This window comes from Montipora foliosa, chromosome 9, assembly GCF_036669935.1.
Source record: "Montipora foliosa isolate CH-2021 chromosome 9, ASM3666993v2, whole genome shotgun sequence".
Taxonomy (NCBI): domain Eukaryota; kingdom Metazoa; phylum Cnidaria; class Anthozoa; order Scleractinia; family Acroporidae; genus Montipora; species Montipora foliosa.
The window spans coordinates 43,449,705-43,467,204 of record NC_090877.1 but is presented as its reverse complement, the minus strand read 5'-3'; the positions used below and the strand labels follow the sequence as shown (position 1 = coordinate 43,467,204).

The 17,500-nt window shown below is 41.2% G+C and overlaps 2 protein-coding genes across 2 annotated transcripts in view; both read left to right on the top strand.

Annotated features, from left to right (window-relative positions):
- Nucleotides 1-1,265: 1,265 nt before the first annotated feature.
- Nucleotides 1,266-10,129, top strand: LOC137969787 (transmembrane protein 53-like). The gene is made up of 3 exons (XM_068816148.1): nt 1,266-1,353; nt 5,274-5,510; nt 7,689-10,129. The coding sequence occupies exons 1-3, from the start codon at nt 1,327-1,329 to the stop codon at nt 8,277-8,279; spliced, it is 855 nt and encodes a 284-aa protein (XP_068672249.1). The 5' UTR covers nt 1,266-1,326; the 3' UTR covers nt 8,280-10,129.
- Nucleotides 10,130-10,365: 236 nt separating this feature from the next.
- The window catches only part of LOC137969788 (synaptonemal complex protein 3-like), an 8,315-nt gene continuing 1,180 nt past the window's right edge, over nt 10,366-17,500 (top strand). Inside the window, exons 1-6 of the mRNA XM_068816149.1 lie at nt 10,366-10,503; nt 14,234-14,339; nt 15,254-15,383; nt 15,781-15,821; nt 16,191-16,308; nt 16,694-16,793. Of these exons, the coding sequence (XP_068672250.1) occupies nt 14,246-14,339; nt 15,254-15,383; nt 15,781-15,821; nt 16,191-16,308; nt 16,694-16,793 (483 nt within the window). The 5' untranslated portion in view covers nt 10,366-10,503; nt 14,234-14,245. The remainder of the gene's footprint in view (nt 10,504-14,233; nt 14,340-15,253; nt 15,384-15,780; nt 15,822-16,190; nt 16,309-16,693; nt 16,794-17,500) is intronic.

The window sequence follows — 17,500 nt, the reverse complement described above, 5'->3', positions numbered from 1 at the left end:
CGTATCTGCCATAATACGCATGTGTTTTGGTGTAAGATGGTAACTGAGGAGGTGGCTTTTCAAGCGCGCAAACTTGGAGAAAATGTTCACTCGTACCAAAATTATTTAACATGGCGCCGATGGCAAGAGTGAACATTAGCGCTCAAAACGCCACTACATAATGGAGGAACTTGCTTACGCCAATTAACAGTCACGGGTGAAACTTTGCTAAGCTGATAGCTCTAATGCACATTAGAGCTATCAGCTTTACGGGCTTTACGGCACGCTCTCTCTTTTGCACCAGTTGCGTTGCATGCCTAATAGCCCATTTCGGAGTTGCTGCATGCCTCAGTTTCAAACCGAGTCCTGGTGCACAAACATTCAAATGGAAATTAGCTGCGAATTCTTATGCAAATCAAACTCATTTCCCTTACAATAGTTGAGCACCAAGACTCACTTCGAAACCGAGACAAACAGCAACTCGGAATTGGCTCATTACACAAGAGCCAATAGTCCACTTCGGAAAATACCATAATAGGCTTTGTTTGTAATTTCAGAGTTTTGAAGCAAGCAACCGTGGACAATCTTCCTGTCGGCAGGGGCACCCAACGACCAATTTGTTGTAAAATGTATTATTATACCCCAGTTAATGAAAATAAATGTTATTAAGGCATTTTCAGGTGTTTTTCAGTGTTGCTGGGAAAACATTATTATAAAAGGGGTCCCTTTTTTTTTTTTTTTTTTTTTTAGTCGTCCTCAGTCTTCAGAGTTTCTACGGCCAGCTCGGGTTGAAATGCTAGAAAAAGTCAGTAATTCCCAGGCAAAACCTCTATCAATAACGAAATTTCCCAGCGCTAGCCAGCTAATCGAAACACCTGTATTTTTGCTAGCCAGCAAGATTCCTCTGGGGAACAGATTCGTTGGGTGCCCCTGTGTCGGTGTACGTTGGATCAGTGGCTTGATCTGATCGGCGTAATTAGAAGTTGACAAACTAAATATTTTGAGCAAGACCAAATTTGAGCAAATTTTGAGCAAATATAGTACACCACTAAAATCAAATCTACGTTGTATCGGCTCATGCTCAAAATATTTAGTTTCCCTTTGTTCGTCCCCCCAAATTTTGCATAAGCATTCTTTCCAGTTTCTCTTGGGACTTACAATGGTCCCAAGAGAAAACAAAAACAATGCTTATGCAAAATTTAGTGGGGACAAACAAAGAGTATTATGGTATTTTCCGAAGTGCCCTATAGGGTGACCCCTCGTCAAGTGCTACATAAATTAATTCATGTAAATTTAATATGCCGTTGTGTCTGTGGTCTGTTTGGTGCTCGTGCAAAACGGGAGAACATGAACATTTGCTCCGCAAATATTAAGGTAACTGGCCGGCACCTTTCATAATCACTTCTATTGCCTTACTAAATTACAAATTGCGTCTTCATGCTAACAAATGTGAGAGTCTGTGCTACTCCTTGAAGCATAACATGCCAGCTTTTGTTTGGGCGGAGTTGCACAATGTTTCAATTCATGATTCAGATGATTAGCCAACGAAAGAGCAACTTTCTTTTGTAGGGGTTGAAAAAGTCCTGTTCTTTCTCACTATAAATGCGGACCGGGTTTGTAGAGATTTATTGAGGGTTTTGTTCTTCCCAGCTGAAAATTCGGCCCACGTTTGTTGATCAAATCATCGACCGCCTCACGACGGTCTTAGGCTGGTGGATGCATTTATTTAGACACTTTCGCCTTGAGTTTCCTGTGACGAACTCTAGATCGAGTATAGCTGAGTATCGAGTTTGACAGTGGTTCGGCTTTGCAAAGATGCCATGTCACTACATGTCAAATGGATTTCATGTGAAAATGTCCACGCTCATGATTTTTAAAAATAGCTGATTTTCCATTTTATGTAATTTTCAAGCTTACACCGACAGTTCAGCACAACAACGAAAGGTTTCGGTTTTTCATGTTTTTTTTGGCGACGAAGACGGAGGGCAATATTTCAAGCATACCAAGTGTTAAAAATGTACGCAAAAGTGGGCAAAAGTGATCATGGCCAGTAACATCAATGAAATGGATTATTATTCTTCGCTGTGAAAAAAAAAAACGATCGATGTGAAAAATAAAGCTCTGTTTGATTTTCTCCTTGACGCCTTCTAAAGATTTCGCGCTAATTTTAAAATAGTGAAGGGTTCTTTGCGTGAAAAGAGAACAGCATGGTATCCTCAATTGGAATAACGTGTTAAAATCAAATTTAAACGAAATGTAATACGTGGTCAACGCGGGCATCAGAAATTTGCATCGGCTTTACTTTATACGTTTTATGAACTACGGCAATACGCATTACAAAAGTTAAAACTGTCTGGATGTGTGGTTAATTATTTTAAATAGATGATATTTTTCACTGATATATTTAAAAAATTGCTTTCTTTAAAAGAAATTGTTGACAAACAAGCACTCTTGGTGACATTGAATGACCTTTGATGTCGTTCGATTTCAAAAGAATTTCGTCACATGTGATTTAAGACACGTGCATTTCATAGTAAGAGGCTACAACCAGATGCTTCCCTGTATCAGATACGATCCAAACGAATTAATGCCAAAGAAATGGAATACTTACAAATCGAACAACCAAATTCGTGATATGATCTGTTTAACTCATTCGTTCAAAACACAGACCCGCAGTGTTCGCTCAATCTCGTTCCCAGAGTCTCTTCCTCATCGACAATGGAGACCCTGGAAACGAGGTTGCTGTTCGCCATACCGGCGAAGTGAAGTGGCTCTCTTTGTTCTGAAGTTTCGCCGAGAGGGAGTAACCACAAAATGAAAATAAGGGGCCCTGTTTTCCGTATTTCAATCGAGATGGTGAACTTTTAATCCCCGTTAGGCTAGGTTTCGACAGTTGATATTGCCTGCATAGCTCACGCCGAGGCCAAAATAACGCCGACGGTGCCCGGGAGCTTGCAGTTGAGGAAGATCTTAAAAAAGTAAATTCCTGTTTTTGTTATCCCAAAGTTGTACGTATTAACCCCTAGACAAATGTATTTTCTCACGTTATGTAATGCATGCTTCTTTGTAGTGCTATTTTGGGTGTTCGGTATTCGCAGTTAGCATTGCTTTTTGCAATTTGATAGAGCGCGTGACTATTCGTGTTTCGGTATATAAGGCCCAGTTCAGACGTCGTGCTTCTGCCGTGTCGAACTAAATTCAGGAATTAAGTTCGACAAAAGCACGGCAGAAGCACGGCGTCTGAATCAAACTTTTGAATTAAGTTCGGCAAGCAATTAAGTTCGACAAGCTCTTCCGTGCTACACGACTTTGGCACGGCATTGATTCAAACGTCGTGCTTGTGTCGCGCCAAACAAAATTCATAAATCATATTAATGTATTTGGCGAGATTGAGTTCCCACGGGGAGTTAGGAGAAGAATTGTTACGAGGCATCAGTAAAGCCTGAATTTGGTTCGACTTTGGCACGGCGTCTGATTCTGTTTCCCTACCGTGCTACAGTCGAACCAAATTGCAATTAAGTTCGGCACGGCAGAAGCCCCGGGGGGGGGGGGGGGGGTACTTTAGGAATTTCTGGGTGGGGTTGTGCCGCTGGGACCCTGGAACCCTTAGCCTATACCAGAGCTAATTCAGCTGAATTTTGCTACCCTATACTAGAGTAAACTCCCACCGATTTCCGTCTAAATACCGATACGTGAGAGTTAATAATATCCAGAAGTTTCTCATGATAGCCATTTATTGACACTGTTGAGGCTGAGTTGCGCAAATTTAAACTTTGCCGACTCGACTTTTTAATATTTTTGAGCGGGAATTTCTGGTTTCCTTAGTCTTGATAAAATCTTCAAGCGACTGGTCAGTTTCGTGAAAAATGGTACCCTATTCTAGACCCAAACGCTCTGATTTATATACCCTATGCTAGAGTAAACTGCTTGAAAACCATACCCTTCACAGCGGCACATACCTATATAGCCCATATATGGCAGTACCCCCCCCGGGGCAGAAGCACGACGTCTGAACTGGGCCTAAGGCATTCTTTTGCAGTTCAAGGTCACTCGACGGCATCTCTCGTATATTTCTGTCAATTTTCTTTTATACTTGCCGTTAATTTAAACGCACAACTGGATCACTTTAATTATAGAAATGTAGAGATATTTAGAAATCAATGTACTTATTCAAGACGTTTTGATGTAAATTTCTATGTGCGGATATTTTGTAGTTATATTGGTTATCCTGTAAATGATTTTACTTTGACATTGCCCATGTATTCCTAGTCTAGCTATCATTAAACGAGATGCCTATACCTGATTCTTGTCTGCGTCTGATGATATTTAGTATGAAAATGATTTGTTCTTGTTTCACTGCAGAGTGATTAGAGAACAACTACAGAATCAGATAACTTTTATCTATTCTTCTTCTTCTTCTTCCTCTTCTTCTTCTTCGAAAGTCAATTTAATTAATTGGCCAAAGCGGAAAATATCACGATACTCTTTATTTGTGCCCCCAGATTTTGAATGAGTATTGTTTTTGTTTTTTTTGCTTGGGACCAGTGTAAGTCCCAAGAGAAACAAGAAACAATGCTTATACAAACTTTTGTTTTGTCAAACAGAGTATTATGGTATTTTCAGACTCGGCCAATCAGGACGGTGCCTACTATTGTTATTTTGCATTCGTCCTGTGCATCTCGAGAATTCAGGTTTTCTTTGGGTGGTGCTTTCCAATACAGGGAAATTTTGGCGCGTTGTAAAACTATGCGGAGGAAGCGGAACTTTGCAAGTGCTCTTGGTATCCAAAACGAAAACTGGAGGAACCATGCATTTAATTTTTCAGAGATAATTAAGCTTCAATTTGGAAGAGAACGTCACGTACATTGCTTTGTATTTTAAAGCTTTTTACAAACATTTTTGATTAATTATCTTTGAAAAATGCTTGGTTTTGGATCTCAATAACACTTTTTAGGACCGATTTACACAATACGACTTTTGTTGCATGCGACAAGCTTACGACAGGCTTACAACTCGTTTACGATTGTCGTGTACGTCAGAGAAAATGTCGTAGCATTTTAAAACATGTTTTAAAACGCTGCGACAATGGTACGTCATGTCGTAGGCCTGTCGTAAGCTGAACGCATGCGCCAAAATCGTACCATCTAAATCGGCCCTTATAAAGATATACTTTTCCCCATATTCATAAACCGGGCAAAAATACCTTTGAATTAGTAGGAAGCGACCTTAAGAGAATCAGGTAGAGCAGGAGTCCAGATTAGCGCTTTAAATCCGTTTCTTTTCTTTTTTTTTAGCCCTTCGTTTCAAGGACATTATGGCCTCTCGCAGTAAGGCCACTTCACAGCAGTGTAGCCCTGCAAAGTATGGAACTTTACCCGTGTCCGGAGAGATTTAAAAAGGAAGGCGAGGTTCGTCCGGTGGTAGTTCTTTTTGGTTGGCTTCTGGCTAAGAGCCGCCATCTGCACAAGTACGGTGAGCTGTATCACAAGTACGGGGCTGATATCATTACGGTGAAATTAGAAGTCATGGAGGTAAGCGCGAACTTTGCCAACATGTGTAGCATTGTTAATCGCTGTCTGTACAAAACATCAACAAGAATGGGCATTAGGAGTTTAAACAAGAACGACTAGGCTTTATAGATTGTGGTAGCATAATTTTTGGCATAATTTGAGGAAACTAGAGTGGCACTGCTAGCGTAATCGGTATATATTGATAAGCCTGAGACCATTTTTGTTCGGAAGACCTTAGACGACAGCAATGACCAGAACCAGGTTGCTGACCAGCGGTTTTCTTTAAAACAATGGTTTGCTGGGGGTGCTCAGTCTCGTGGGCTCAGAAAACCTGGTTGTGGTCATTGTTATTTAAGGTTTTTCTTTTTGTTCAATGTTTTAGCCGCATTCGCAGTTTGGTAACAAAGAGAGAGCCTCCCTAGACGGCAACTACGGCAAAAACGCCATTTCAGAATATAACTTAGTGTTAGTCCATCTTTTTCACGTGGTATAAAATGTCCCATTTATCATATAACGGGATTGCTTCGAATTCGAACAGTTTAAAAGTAAAGATAGAAAATGAGTGGTTCATTGTTAGGAGCTGAAGTTGTCTTCAAAACTGAAAATCTGGTCTTTAGCTTCTTTCGCAAATCCCATAAAACACCTTGTTCGCTCCCAAAATTTGCATTCACTACTTGCGCAAATCCCACAATACACCTCTTTTACCCCCCCCCCCCACCCCCCAAAGAAAAAAATTGCACAGGCATTGTTTTTGATTTCTCTTGGGTCTCCGATGGCCAGGACAAATTGCAAACAATGATTATGTAAACTTTTTGGGGGTAAACGGGACGTATAATGGGATTTGAAAAAGTAGCGAAATTGCACGTCGTTGCTTTTTTGGAGTACGTCCAAACTATGCACGAAAATGAATGTCGCACATGCGAGACAAGAGGCCAGTCGAAGTCGAGGGCACCTTTTTCTCTACCTTCTACTGCAACTTACGGCTTCTACCGTAACTCGAGGCAGGGGTGGGCGCTACTCCAATTCCGTTGTATGCACAACTTGTCCCCAGTAATACTGGTACTCATTTGACCCACCACGAATGGATGGAAAGCTGAGTGTCCTGTGAACTTTGGAGCGCACGAATTGGGAGTCGAACTCGGAGCGCTGAAATGCAGTCCGCGCGAGCGATATCCAATACACTACGCGTGCTCCACTATTTTTCCCTCTTTTAACCATTTCATTTTTTTTGTGACGTTGCTGTAGCCGTAGCCGTAGCCTTAGCCGTTGCTGTAACTCCCCACGGTACCAAAGCCAAAAGGGAATAATATTTTTGGTTAAAAAAGGAAAAATACTCGTGCGGCACGATTTTCCATGCTACTACTTTGTCGTGCTCTGTCAAACAGCAAGGTGAAATCACCAACTTTTAGGTTTCGACGTCAACGCGAGCATTAACAATAAAACATTCATTCTCTATTTTTACTTGGAAACCGTTCGTACCTATCCAGTTACAGGATAGTTCGTCCGCATTGTGCAACGTGAACAAGACAAGGAATAATCGCAAAATAATAGGCCTTTTTCGATATATTAAATTCAGCTTGAAAGAGAGGTTTAGAGGACAAAGACAAAGATAAGTTTGAGCTATTTTAAGTATTTCATGATTATTCCATCGTGTTTATATTATACAATATTAGCGAAGTGTCCTTTTAAATTAACTGGATTGTATGGACGGATTTGAAGTAAAGAGTGAGACTGAAAGATTCACTGGTTTGTCCACGTTGTCGTCAAAGCCTTAAATTTGCACGATCATTTTGGTCCAATAATATTACTGATTTTTGGCGTTGTCGTTGCAACAGCAATAGGCCTTTTGCAACAAACGATCACATGGTACAAAATCCGCCATGCTGGAGGGCAAGCTCATTATTATCCCCCCACTGGGACATTAAAACAAAGAGACCTGAACCAGTCAAGCTTGACTTGCCTTTGTTTTTATGTCCCAGTGGGGAAATAATAATGAGCTTGCCCTCCAGCATGGCGGATTTTGTACCATGTGATCGTTTGTTGTAAAAGGCCTATTTGCACGTCACCGTTCTGTAATTTGCCAACATTTTGCAACGCGAACAAGCTGCTGTACTGGCCAAATATTTGCGATCCCGGAAAGCTTATTTTCAACTGACGCATTGTAAATTAGAGTCTTGATTACTTTCATCTTTCTCCCAGATTCTACGCCCGCGAAAAGCTGAATTGATAGCCACCAAAGTTCTAAAGGAGCTTACCTCAGCAGAGAACAAAGACAGACCCGTCGTGGTCCACGGTTTTTCAGTGGGTGGGTACCTTTACAGCCATGTTCTCAAGTTAATGGAAAACTTGGATATGTTCTCACCGGTAAAGCAGAGAATTCTCGGACAGATCTTTGATTCCCCGGTGGATTTTCAAGGCGTCCCGCGCGGTATTTCAAACGCTGCTTCAAAGAACCCCTTGATTCGCTGGTTGATGCGTTCCTCTATTGAGTTATACTTGAGGCTCGTGCATTACACAAGCAAAGTCTATTTGGCGCAGTCACATCTGTTCCATAACAACCCCGTAAGATCTCCTGCATTGTTTCTTTTCTCTAAGGGTGACAAAATCGCTGACTTTAAGACTTGTCAGGCTTGCGCGGATTTCTGGAAAGAAGAACTAAACATGGACGTGCGTCAGATATGCTTTGAGAGCTCGCCTCATGTTTCCCACTTTTACCTTCACAACGAGGAATACACGCAAGCAGTGACGGATTTCTTGAGAGTCGTAAAACTCCCGGCTGTGAGCGTGTAGACATAATGGCCATGGAATTGTCTTTGCGGGCATTTTTGCTGTTTATTTCCTAGGAGAACCACTGTTAACGTTGATACACGCAATTGGGTAAATTTAGGCTTTTCCGTTCAGTTGCCGGTGCCAAACTTGGCTCAGTCTCAGAGAAGATGCATTTTTGCAGGCAATGACAACCAACACTCGAAGTTCTGAGACTCCGCAGAAGATCCGAAGCTCCACGAGTCAAAGATTATTTTTCACGTTGATCGAATGAATCGCATGCAGCCAATGACTACGAGAAGAAAGTTTTGCAAGGCAAGGGGTAGAACTAAAGGAGAATAAATTAAATTTCAGTTTGTTAAAAATCAAAGCAGTCACATCACATTTTTCGACCAGTAAGAGGGGTCTATTAAGGAAATCCTATTTGGTGTGAGCGCAAGTATTGTTTGTGGGCTTCGTCATAACCCTTCCTTCATTCGAATGGAACTGGAAACCCAGGCGTTTTTCGCCATGGCCAGGGTTCCCATGCTGGGAGGGCAAAGAGGGGATCCAAGAACAGAACTAGGTGAACAACTTAAAGACGGTCAAGGATTTGTAGTAGGTTTTTGTACTCATAATCTTCAACAAATAGCCTGCGTGGTAAGCGTTCTCGCCCCATTTTTTGCTCGGTCAAAACATGGAAATTTTTCTTCTGTGCCCACGGAAACGCTTGCTACGCAGGCTATCAACAAATGGATGTTGGCATAATCCTCGGTAAACACATTCACGGATCCAGGGGGAGGGTGCAGGGTGTATGCACCCCCTTTTTTATACAACTGGTATTCTGGAAAAAAAAAGCCACCCGCCAGCTACGCCATTCCTTAGTGGTGCACCCCTTCTAAGAAGAATCCTGGATCGACCCCTGAGGTGATTAATTATCTGGAAACAACAACAACAACAACAATAATAATAATAATAATAATAATAATAATAATCATAATCATAATCATAATCATAATCATAATCATAATCATAATCTTAATCGTAATCATAATCATAATCATAATAATCATAATAATAATAATATCTGACCTGCAAATCGCCCTTTCTCGCAGTCGGAGACTGAATTGCTAAGGGCGCAGCTCAACGAGGTCGGACCGAAGGAGGTGTGCAGCCGGCTAGGCGCTCGGCCCCTGAATGACCTCGGAGCACAGCACCACAGCACCACAGCCAGATGGAATAGGCTGGGAGTCGATTTTGAGGAGGGAGGAAAACCGGAGTACCCGGAGAAAAACCATCGGAGTCAGATTGAGATCGACTGAAACTCAGCCCACATACGATCCGAAGCCAGAGTTGAATCTGGGTCACAGAGGTGGGAGCCGCAGTTGATGACCACTAAACCACCCTGACTTCCATAGACACAAACGAGAGAAAACGTTTGGAGACTCTCAGCCTGACCTAGCCTTGGGTTATGTGAATGTTTTCTTAGGTTCCTTTTGGTTAAATAGAAACGGCGGTTTGTTTTCGGAGAAATCCACATAAGCGGTAGACACTCTCGATCACAATAATTTAAAATGAAGGTTCTCTGGCGCCATAATCCCAACGATATATAGTAAATTGGTATTCAGTGAAGAGCTGAGTGAAAGATGTTCAAGAGTGTATACCAAGGAACGATTTTACGTCGTGTGAGGTGTGAACACTTCCTGTAACACCGTGATCAGTTATAGTGACAACTGTTTGAGAACCTGGTAAAACCCAACCTAGTTCCCAGGGTCTGTCTTCTCCGCCTCCACGACAATTGAGTCGGAGAAGAGAGACCCTGGGAACGAGGTTGGGTAAAAAGCCAACCCAACCATGTAAGAGATTTGAAAATATTAAAGAGTTCAGCGCAAAGCGTTTTTTAGGAGGGACTGCCAATTACGTTTCAGTATTTAATATAATCGAGCATCTGCTTTTATAAGTATTGGAAACGTAAAGTTTAGTTTTGACAATATAATTATCAATTGTCTATGAACAGTTAAGCTTTTCAAATTCGGTTAGTTAGGGAACAGCTATTTTATAAGCCACTTGTATGTTGAAATTATTACCGTTAACGTTTTTTTATTCTCTTATTTTATGGGTAAGCCTCTTCTCTCAACAACAGAGGCACTTTGCTTTCCTCGATGTAGCGCTGGAGAACGTGGAATTCACAATCTCGCTCCATTGCCAGGACTCAGCACAAGCTTTTCTAATGATGCGTTATAACTTGAAGAGAACTTAGAAAATCCAGGTGACCGATCGAGAAGGAAATCATGAAGTACACTTTTCCATATTCTTCTTAAATTAATGCAGTTATTGGTCTAGTGTTGACTATTTCTTCAACTTTTCCGCGCCTTGCATAATAAGGCGGTATAGTCATAGCCACGGATATTGTGATTCGACCCGTGAATCGAAAATTCAAGTTGCAAGCACTATGGCCCGCCCTTCAGAATTTACCAGTGAGGTGGCAGTGGTCATTGACCCTACTAGCCCCAAGATCGTTTTTACAAATGCCGCAATCATCACAGTTGGTAGCTCGTAAATGGTCAGTACCTCCATGCATCAATAACCACTTTTGTTCCCTGAGTCAAGTTTTTCTTCCTTTGATATGATAGCAAGTTTCTTTCATTATGCCAGCATACGCCCGCGGATATCAGTCCTCATTGCAGACGTTGATGGAATAATTCACCAGCATCTTAAGTCGTTTATACTCAGTTCATTTCGATTGATATAATCACGGGTGGAGATAACGATATGCTGTCACGCACACGTCGTTTAATACTGGGAGTAAGCTCTTTAGTACAAAGGTAAAAACGGAGAAACCTCTCGGAGCAGAGAAGAGAAAGAATAGATTCACCCCACATATGACGTTGAGTCCGGGAATCACACCTTGTCCCCGTTTGTAAAACCCAATGGACTGCCGAATACATAAATGGCGACCAAAAATGTATTCTTCTGTTTATGGGCTAATTAGACTCACTAGCCTCGCTCTCAAGCAACATTTCTTTTGTATTTTGTCCATGCAAACGATGCTAGTGAGTCTAACTAGCACATCAAGAAAAGAATATCTTTTTTGGCCGCCATTCGTGCATTCGGTCTATCCACTGAAAAGCTGATCTTTAAATATGTTCTCACATGATCTAAACATATTTAAAAAATAAAATGCAAAATGATGGTGAAACCTCTCCGTGTTCAAGATATAGAGAGAATTTGGCATCCGAGAAAGGCCTAGCTAAAAATGTTCGGAACATCTGAGTAACGACCCCAGGGTTCCATTGGTGCTTGGCGAGTATTCCGTCTCTGCCAAATCGCCTTCCCAGGAATCCTGTGTCCGGGTGGCCGAGATTCTCTTTGTCAGCATTTCAGCGCAGAAGAGCCAGAAGACTTTACGGCTCGAAACCAGCCAGAGGACTCGAAGGTCGTTGTTCTTGGAGTTAAAAAACCAAAAGAATGCTTATTAATGATAATGAATACTATGCAAATCAAAAGTAATCGGACAGATATTCCGGAGGACATTTCGCTATTCGTTAAGTTCAGTGATACAATACAATACAATACAATACATACTTAATTGACCGCTCCTCATAGGAGCTTTTCAGGGCCAATGAAACACAACGAAACGACAGAACAGAACAACAACAACTGTTAAGAATCCCAACTGGCTGGAGGCAAACCAGTAGGCTATTTACAAGTGCGGCCGGGAAGTTGAACCAGGGACTACCAGGATCAAATTCAACGAATGGTCAGAGCGGGTCTTGAACCCGGGATCTCCGGATCTCAAGGCAAGCGCCCTAACCACTGGGCCACACTACCTCCACACTGCCTCTCAAAATATGCAACCACCTCCTATTATAAAGGGTTGCCCAACCTTATTTCTCCAGAGTACGTTCTATAGACCTTATTCATAAATGGCGGTCACATTTATAATTCTTTTGTCCACGTGCAAATTAGCCTACCAAGCCTCATTTTAGAGCAAGAATTCTTTTCAATTCACTGTATGGTATCGAGGCTTGGTAGGCTAATTTGCACTTCGACAAAAGAATTATAAATTGGCCGCCATTTATGAATACGGTCTATTGGCATTCCAGGACCAGCATTAAAGTAAACTACACTGGCTTCTCCAAAATCATACCTAACAACGTTACAATACAATCGAGAACTGGAAAAATCATAATTTTACGGTCCTCTTCTGGAAAATGAGCACCGGTGGTTCAGTTGGTCGAGCATCGGGATGTCATGCGGGAGGTCGCAGCTTGGAACCCCGGCCGGATTAATACTAAGGTTCTTAAAATAACTGAGGAGAAACTGCTGCCTTTGTAATGACATCTGCCAATGTTAGACTTTCAAGTCTTCTCGGATAAGGACTGTAAACCGAAGGCCCCATCTCACAAATATCTTCTATGTTCGTAAGTTCCCTGTGGGACGTTAAAGAACGCACACAGTACACTATTCGAAAAAGAGTAGGGGAGGAAGTCTCCGGTGTACGGTGTCTGTCCTGTTCCCTCCAACAGAAGTGGCCGGCTTGGCAATGATGTCTCTAGAGCCTGATTTCCGTCTAAGACAATTTTTAATGGAGCCTTGTGTCTGACATCATCTGTGTTTTATCGGCGGCACAATATTGTTCGACCTGAGACACGTCCAATCAGACTTAAAGTGCGCTCCTTTTTCTCCTCGCTTCGCAGAGGATTAGTAGTACACTTGTCTGCGGTTCGGGGCCTGGCCGGGGACATTGTGTTGTGTTCTTGGGCAAGACACTTTACTCTCACGGTGCCTCTCTCCACCCAGGTGTATAAATGGGTACCGGCGTAATGCTGGGGGTAACCCTGCGATGGACTAGCATCCCATCCAGGGGGGAGTATAAATACTCCTAGTGGCTTCATGCTACGGAAACCGGAGATAAGCGCCGGCCTGATGGGCCTTCCTAGGCTCGTAACAGAGACTTGTCTGCGGTTGCTTCAGATTTAAATTTAAACATTTGCCTCCTGTGTTTACGATCGTCTGCGATAAGACCAAAGCAGACAGCTTCCGATGGTCGCGGACCGTTGCAGATCATATCGAAACCAGGCTTTACGGTGCATGGGGCCACCTAAGCAGAAACAGCCATAAGTCAAAAAGGGACTTTACCGAGTGCTGGAACACGTAGATGTAGATGTAGACGAATGCACCTGCTTTCGATTCCTTCTTTTTGAGATAACTTGTGTGCTCATTAAAGACAAAGAGATCGACCAAAACACGCAGGACCCAGTTGTTTGAAGGATGGATGGCGCTACCAAATGGATAAATCACTATCCACTGGATAACTCAATTGGCTTTGCTGGTGTTTATCCAGTGGATAGTGATTTATCCCGGTGGATAGCGTTATCCACCTTTTGAACAACCGAGGCCAGCTGGGGCCCGTTTCTCGAAAGTCCCGAAAACATTTCGGGCCTGAAAAGCCATTTGTGAAACTGCCAACAGCTTGTTTTAGAAAGCCAATATTTTAACGTGTTTTCAAGGTAACAAAAAGAAAAATGACTGTTAAGTTTGACGACTTAAATTCTCTCCGTTCTTGAGAGAGAAAGGGAATTGTGACACCCGAAAATGGCCCATAAAGTTTCGGGACTTTCGAGAAACGGGCCCCTGGTTTCAGGTGTTTTCGCGCCACTTTAATTATTGGCGCGAAAAGACGTCGTGCGCATTCCTTTGAAAAAAGCGCGAGAAGTTTTTCTTCGGCCAACACATCGAGGAAATATTTTTTTCTCTGGCTCACTTTATCGTGTACGCTTTCGAATTTCCCTTAAGCTACTAGTCAGTAAGGAGAAGTATTACCTTTTTTCTTTTAAAATTAACTTGAAATTAAGTTTTGTTAGGTTTGCATGTTGGCCAAATCACCATATCTAACAACATGGTGGTAACGTGAAGTCTGAATTAACAAACTTAGAACAGTTGTTTTAAGGCGATAGCAATATTCAAGGTTTGTTTTCCTCTCCTCTTGTTTTCAGAGACAATTCATCATGCCTTCCAACCCGAAGAAAGGAAAAACTCTAAAATGTACTGAAAATCTTAAAGAGTTCTACGAAAATGAAGACGAATTCAAATTTCCTGAAGGTAGGTTGACGATTAGGAGATTTTATGTTAACATTTAAGAAATTATCTTGATGAAAATTAAATATTTCAAAGCTACACTACATTATTATTAGGTCAGCTTGCTTTGATTTCAATTTAGGAACTATATATTTGACAACAGTACAAGAGAACAGTTACCAAAAGATCTGAAGGTCTACAAAGGCGCGAATATGTATAACTCTCTGTCTGCTTGCCTTCTTCTTGGCTTGACTTTTGATGAATTCACGTTTACAGGTCGCGTCGTCGCTTTTTTCATCGTTTGCCTCCTTAAAAAAGTAAGCGATTCTAAAATTCCTTTTTTCGGAATACTTTCTTTGAAAATTAATCCGATAAATTTCAAGGTATACAGAATTTCCCCTAGAGTGGTGGTGTCATTGAGCAAATTAGAATGCGATGGCTCATTTTGAGCAAGAAATATTAAAGGCTATTAGTAGACGCAACAATGAAAAATAAAAATAAACTAGCTTGCAAACATGACTAACCTCTTTTCGTGTAAGATTAGTGATAAAGGTATTTTGAATTGCATGGGTACCTACCACCGCCTTTGCAGATTATCGTGGTAGCCATACTTATTACTATTATTAGTGTCTGGCTGTTCTATACATCTTACCATAGTACATTATTCATGTAGGGTATTAAATTAAATTGTAATAAGCAAATAAGTAAGTAAGTAAATAAATAAATAAGTAAATGAATAAATAAATAGATAAATATGTGAACTGAGCCATCCAACTTACCCAAACATATTTGTTTGTATGCAAGTTCACAACCTTACGTTGCATTTCATAGTCAAATGGGTTCACTTAAAGACGTTAGGAATGGTCTTGTCAAACAATTACAGCGTTTTGACAAAATTAGGGTTTCGAGTTGAAGATCTCCTCTGTTCAATATTTTAGCTCCAACTGCAAAATCTGAACAGCAGCAACAGAAAAATGGTATGCCTGTGGCGCAATCAAAGAAAAGGCAGTCTGTGACACCATCAGAGGTCTTCCAAGATTCTGACCCCGAAGATGATTACGATAAATCGTAAGTGTAAATCTGAATAACGTTTTGGCCTTGCATAACGATCAATCTGGCTTACATTTGGGAAACCTGAACATGACACATGCAGCACTATGAGCTACATATCACAAGTCGAGAATGATAAACAAATTTGCGCATAGTATCTCAAAATAATGATCTATGCTGTTGCTAACTAACTGAAATTTAGTAACTCTACCGACACATCACTATTGTCTCTTCTGCCTACTGATGTACCTTTGACATTTTCATGTGCTGGGTGTCGTGATATATTTTCCTTGGTTTTATCTGAGCATTATTTTCATGGTACCATAGTGTCTTAGTGTTTTAAGTGCATTGTGTAATAAAACAAAATGAAATGTTGGGTTTACAAAGTACGAATGTATGTGTCCCTTTCATTTAGAAATGAACTTGATATGCAAGGAATGCTCAGCAGTTTTGGAGGTGAGTAAAATATGTAATAAGCAGACTTGAAAACACTCTTGTTCTTAATCTTCTATTAAATTAGAGGGAAAGTGGGGGCTGTTGTGAGAGAGGGTCGAGCTTGTATAATCAATGACCATGCAAGATACCCTGGGCTATGTTGTACATATTTAGGGGGATAGGTATCCCCTATCTTCGAAGCAGAGACTAATAATTTCGTTACTCTAGCTTACATCTTCAATTTTACTTGCAAGAAAGCTCAAGTCTTTTAGAAAAGTCAATTAAGAGAAGAACAATTCCTACAAAAGTCATAGCACCATGTAAGAGATCCATAGACAATGGTTCTACACAAATCATCAGTTCTTCTCCTGTACTTTACTTCCGTGTTAGCTGACATCACCAAAACGCTAACTGCTAAGCGTAAGAGAATTCAAACATTTGCCCAAGCTTCTCTAAAGACAAGCAGTAGAAAATTCGACGAAGTTTGGAAGTCTCAGCAACATGAAAGGTAAGACAATGAGACAATCTATTACCAGTCTAATGTATGGATTTGTAGGCTGATAGGGGGTAGAGGTAGTCTTGGACGTGGGTAGGGAGGGTAGTGCAAATCAACGCCAGCGGCCATGATGGTGTCCATAGACAAAAAATGGCAGCCATAGTGGTGTCCCAGATGAGCCCATTTGATGAAAACGTTTCTTATTTCGGTTAAAAAACATGGCCGCTTATTACATGAGCGAAAATCTTGAACAGGAGAGGTAAAATATTGCTTTAATCTCATGAATAGTACAAATCTCAAATGGGCTTTAAAGAATCATTGAAGAAATAAAATCATGATGATAATATACCACCAAGGCAGACGATTGTCACTTATAAGGACCAATCTTGATCACCAGAAGCAGTCACTTTGATGAATTTACCAAGCAGCTCATGAATGTCATAAACCAGGGGGAGGCTGATTTGCAAAAGACAAGAGAAGCAGAAGAAAAATTGGAGGTGCTATAATCCAATACAATAAGTTGACTAAAACAGTACCCAAATATTCGACCTTTCCATTTATATTATTTCTTGTCGTAAGAGTAAACTACCAGCAAGTAAGTCTTGATAACTGACGTTGAACACGAAAGAGAAGATGATACAGCGTTTCTTTTAATTCACTCACAAAACTTAGGAAACTTGCGACTGGATTAGATATCCTGAAGTAGTTATCATTCATTGTACTTCCGTTTTAAACTGAACAAAGGTTGGATTTTTTTTCACTATTTGGGTTATAAGATGTGATGAAGTGGTTTACATGCTGCATTCCGAGAGTCGGCGGTTCGAGGCCAGCCGGGCCCTTCCATTATTTTCAGGCAGGAAGCTGCTTTATACTGTCTCTCTCTCTCTCTTTCTCCATCCAGGATCTAGTTGTTGTGACGATAGATAGCGCTATCCAATGTACAAATCATTACATCCTGGATAACTCACTTGGTTTTGAATGAGGCTATATCAACTGTGACTGTAGTGATTTTAACCGGCGATAGCGCCATCTGCCACTGAAACAGAAGCAAATGCATACTGATGGATAGCGGCCGACAACCATAAGATCTAGACGGACTAGCCCCCCTTGTCAAGGAAGGGCACCCCTTCATCAATTGCTCCATGTTACTGAAACCGACGAAAACATCCAGGATATAACCGGTTTTACCTTGAAAATTTTAAAG

Bases quoted from the DNA above. Each gene is read 5' to 3' on its own strand.
- LOC137969787 (XM_068816148.1), top strand. From the start codon at position 1,327: ATGAACATTTGCTCCGCAAATATTAAG. The intron at 1,354-5,273 runs GTAACTGGCCGG...CTTTTTTTTTAG, and splicing joins TTTGCTCCGCAAATATTAAG to CCCTTCGTTTCAAGGACATT. The intron at 5,511-7,688 runs GTAAGCGCGAAC...TCTTTCTCCCAG, and splicing joins TGAAATTAGAAGTCATGGAG to ATTCTACGCCCGCGAAAAGC.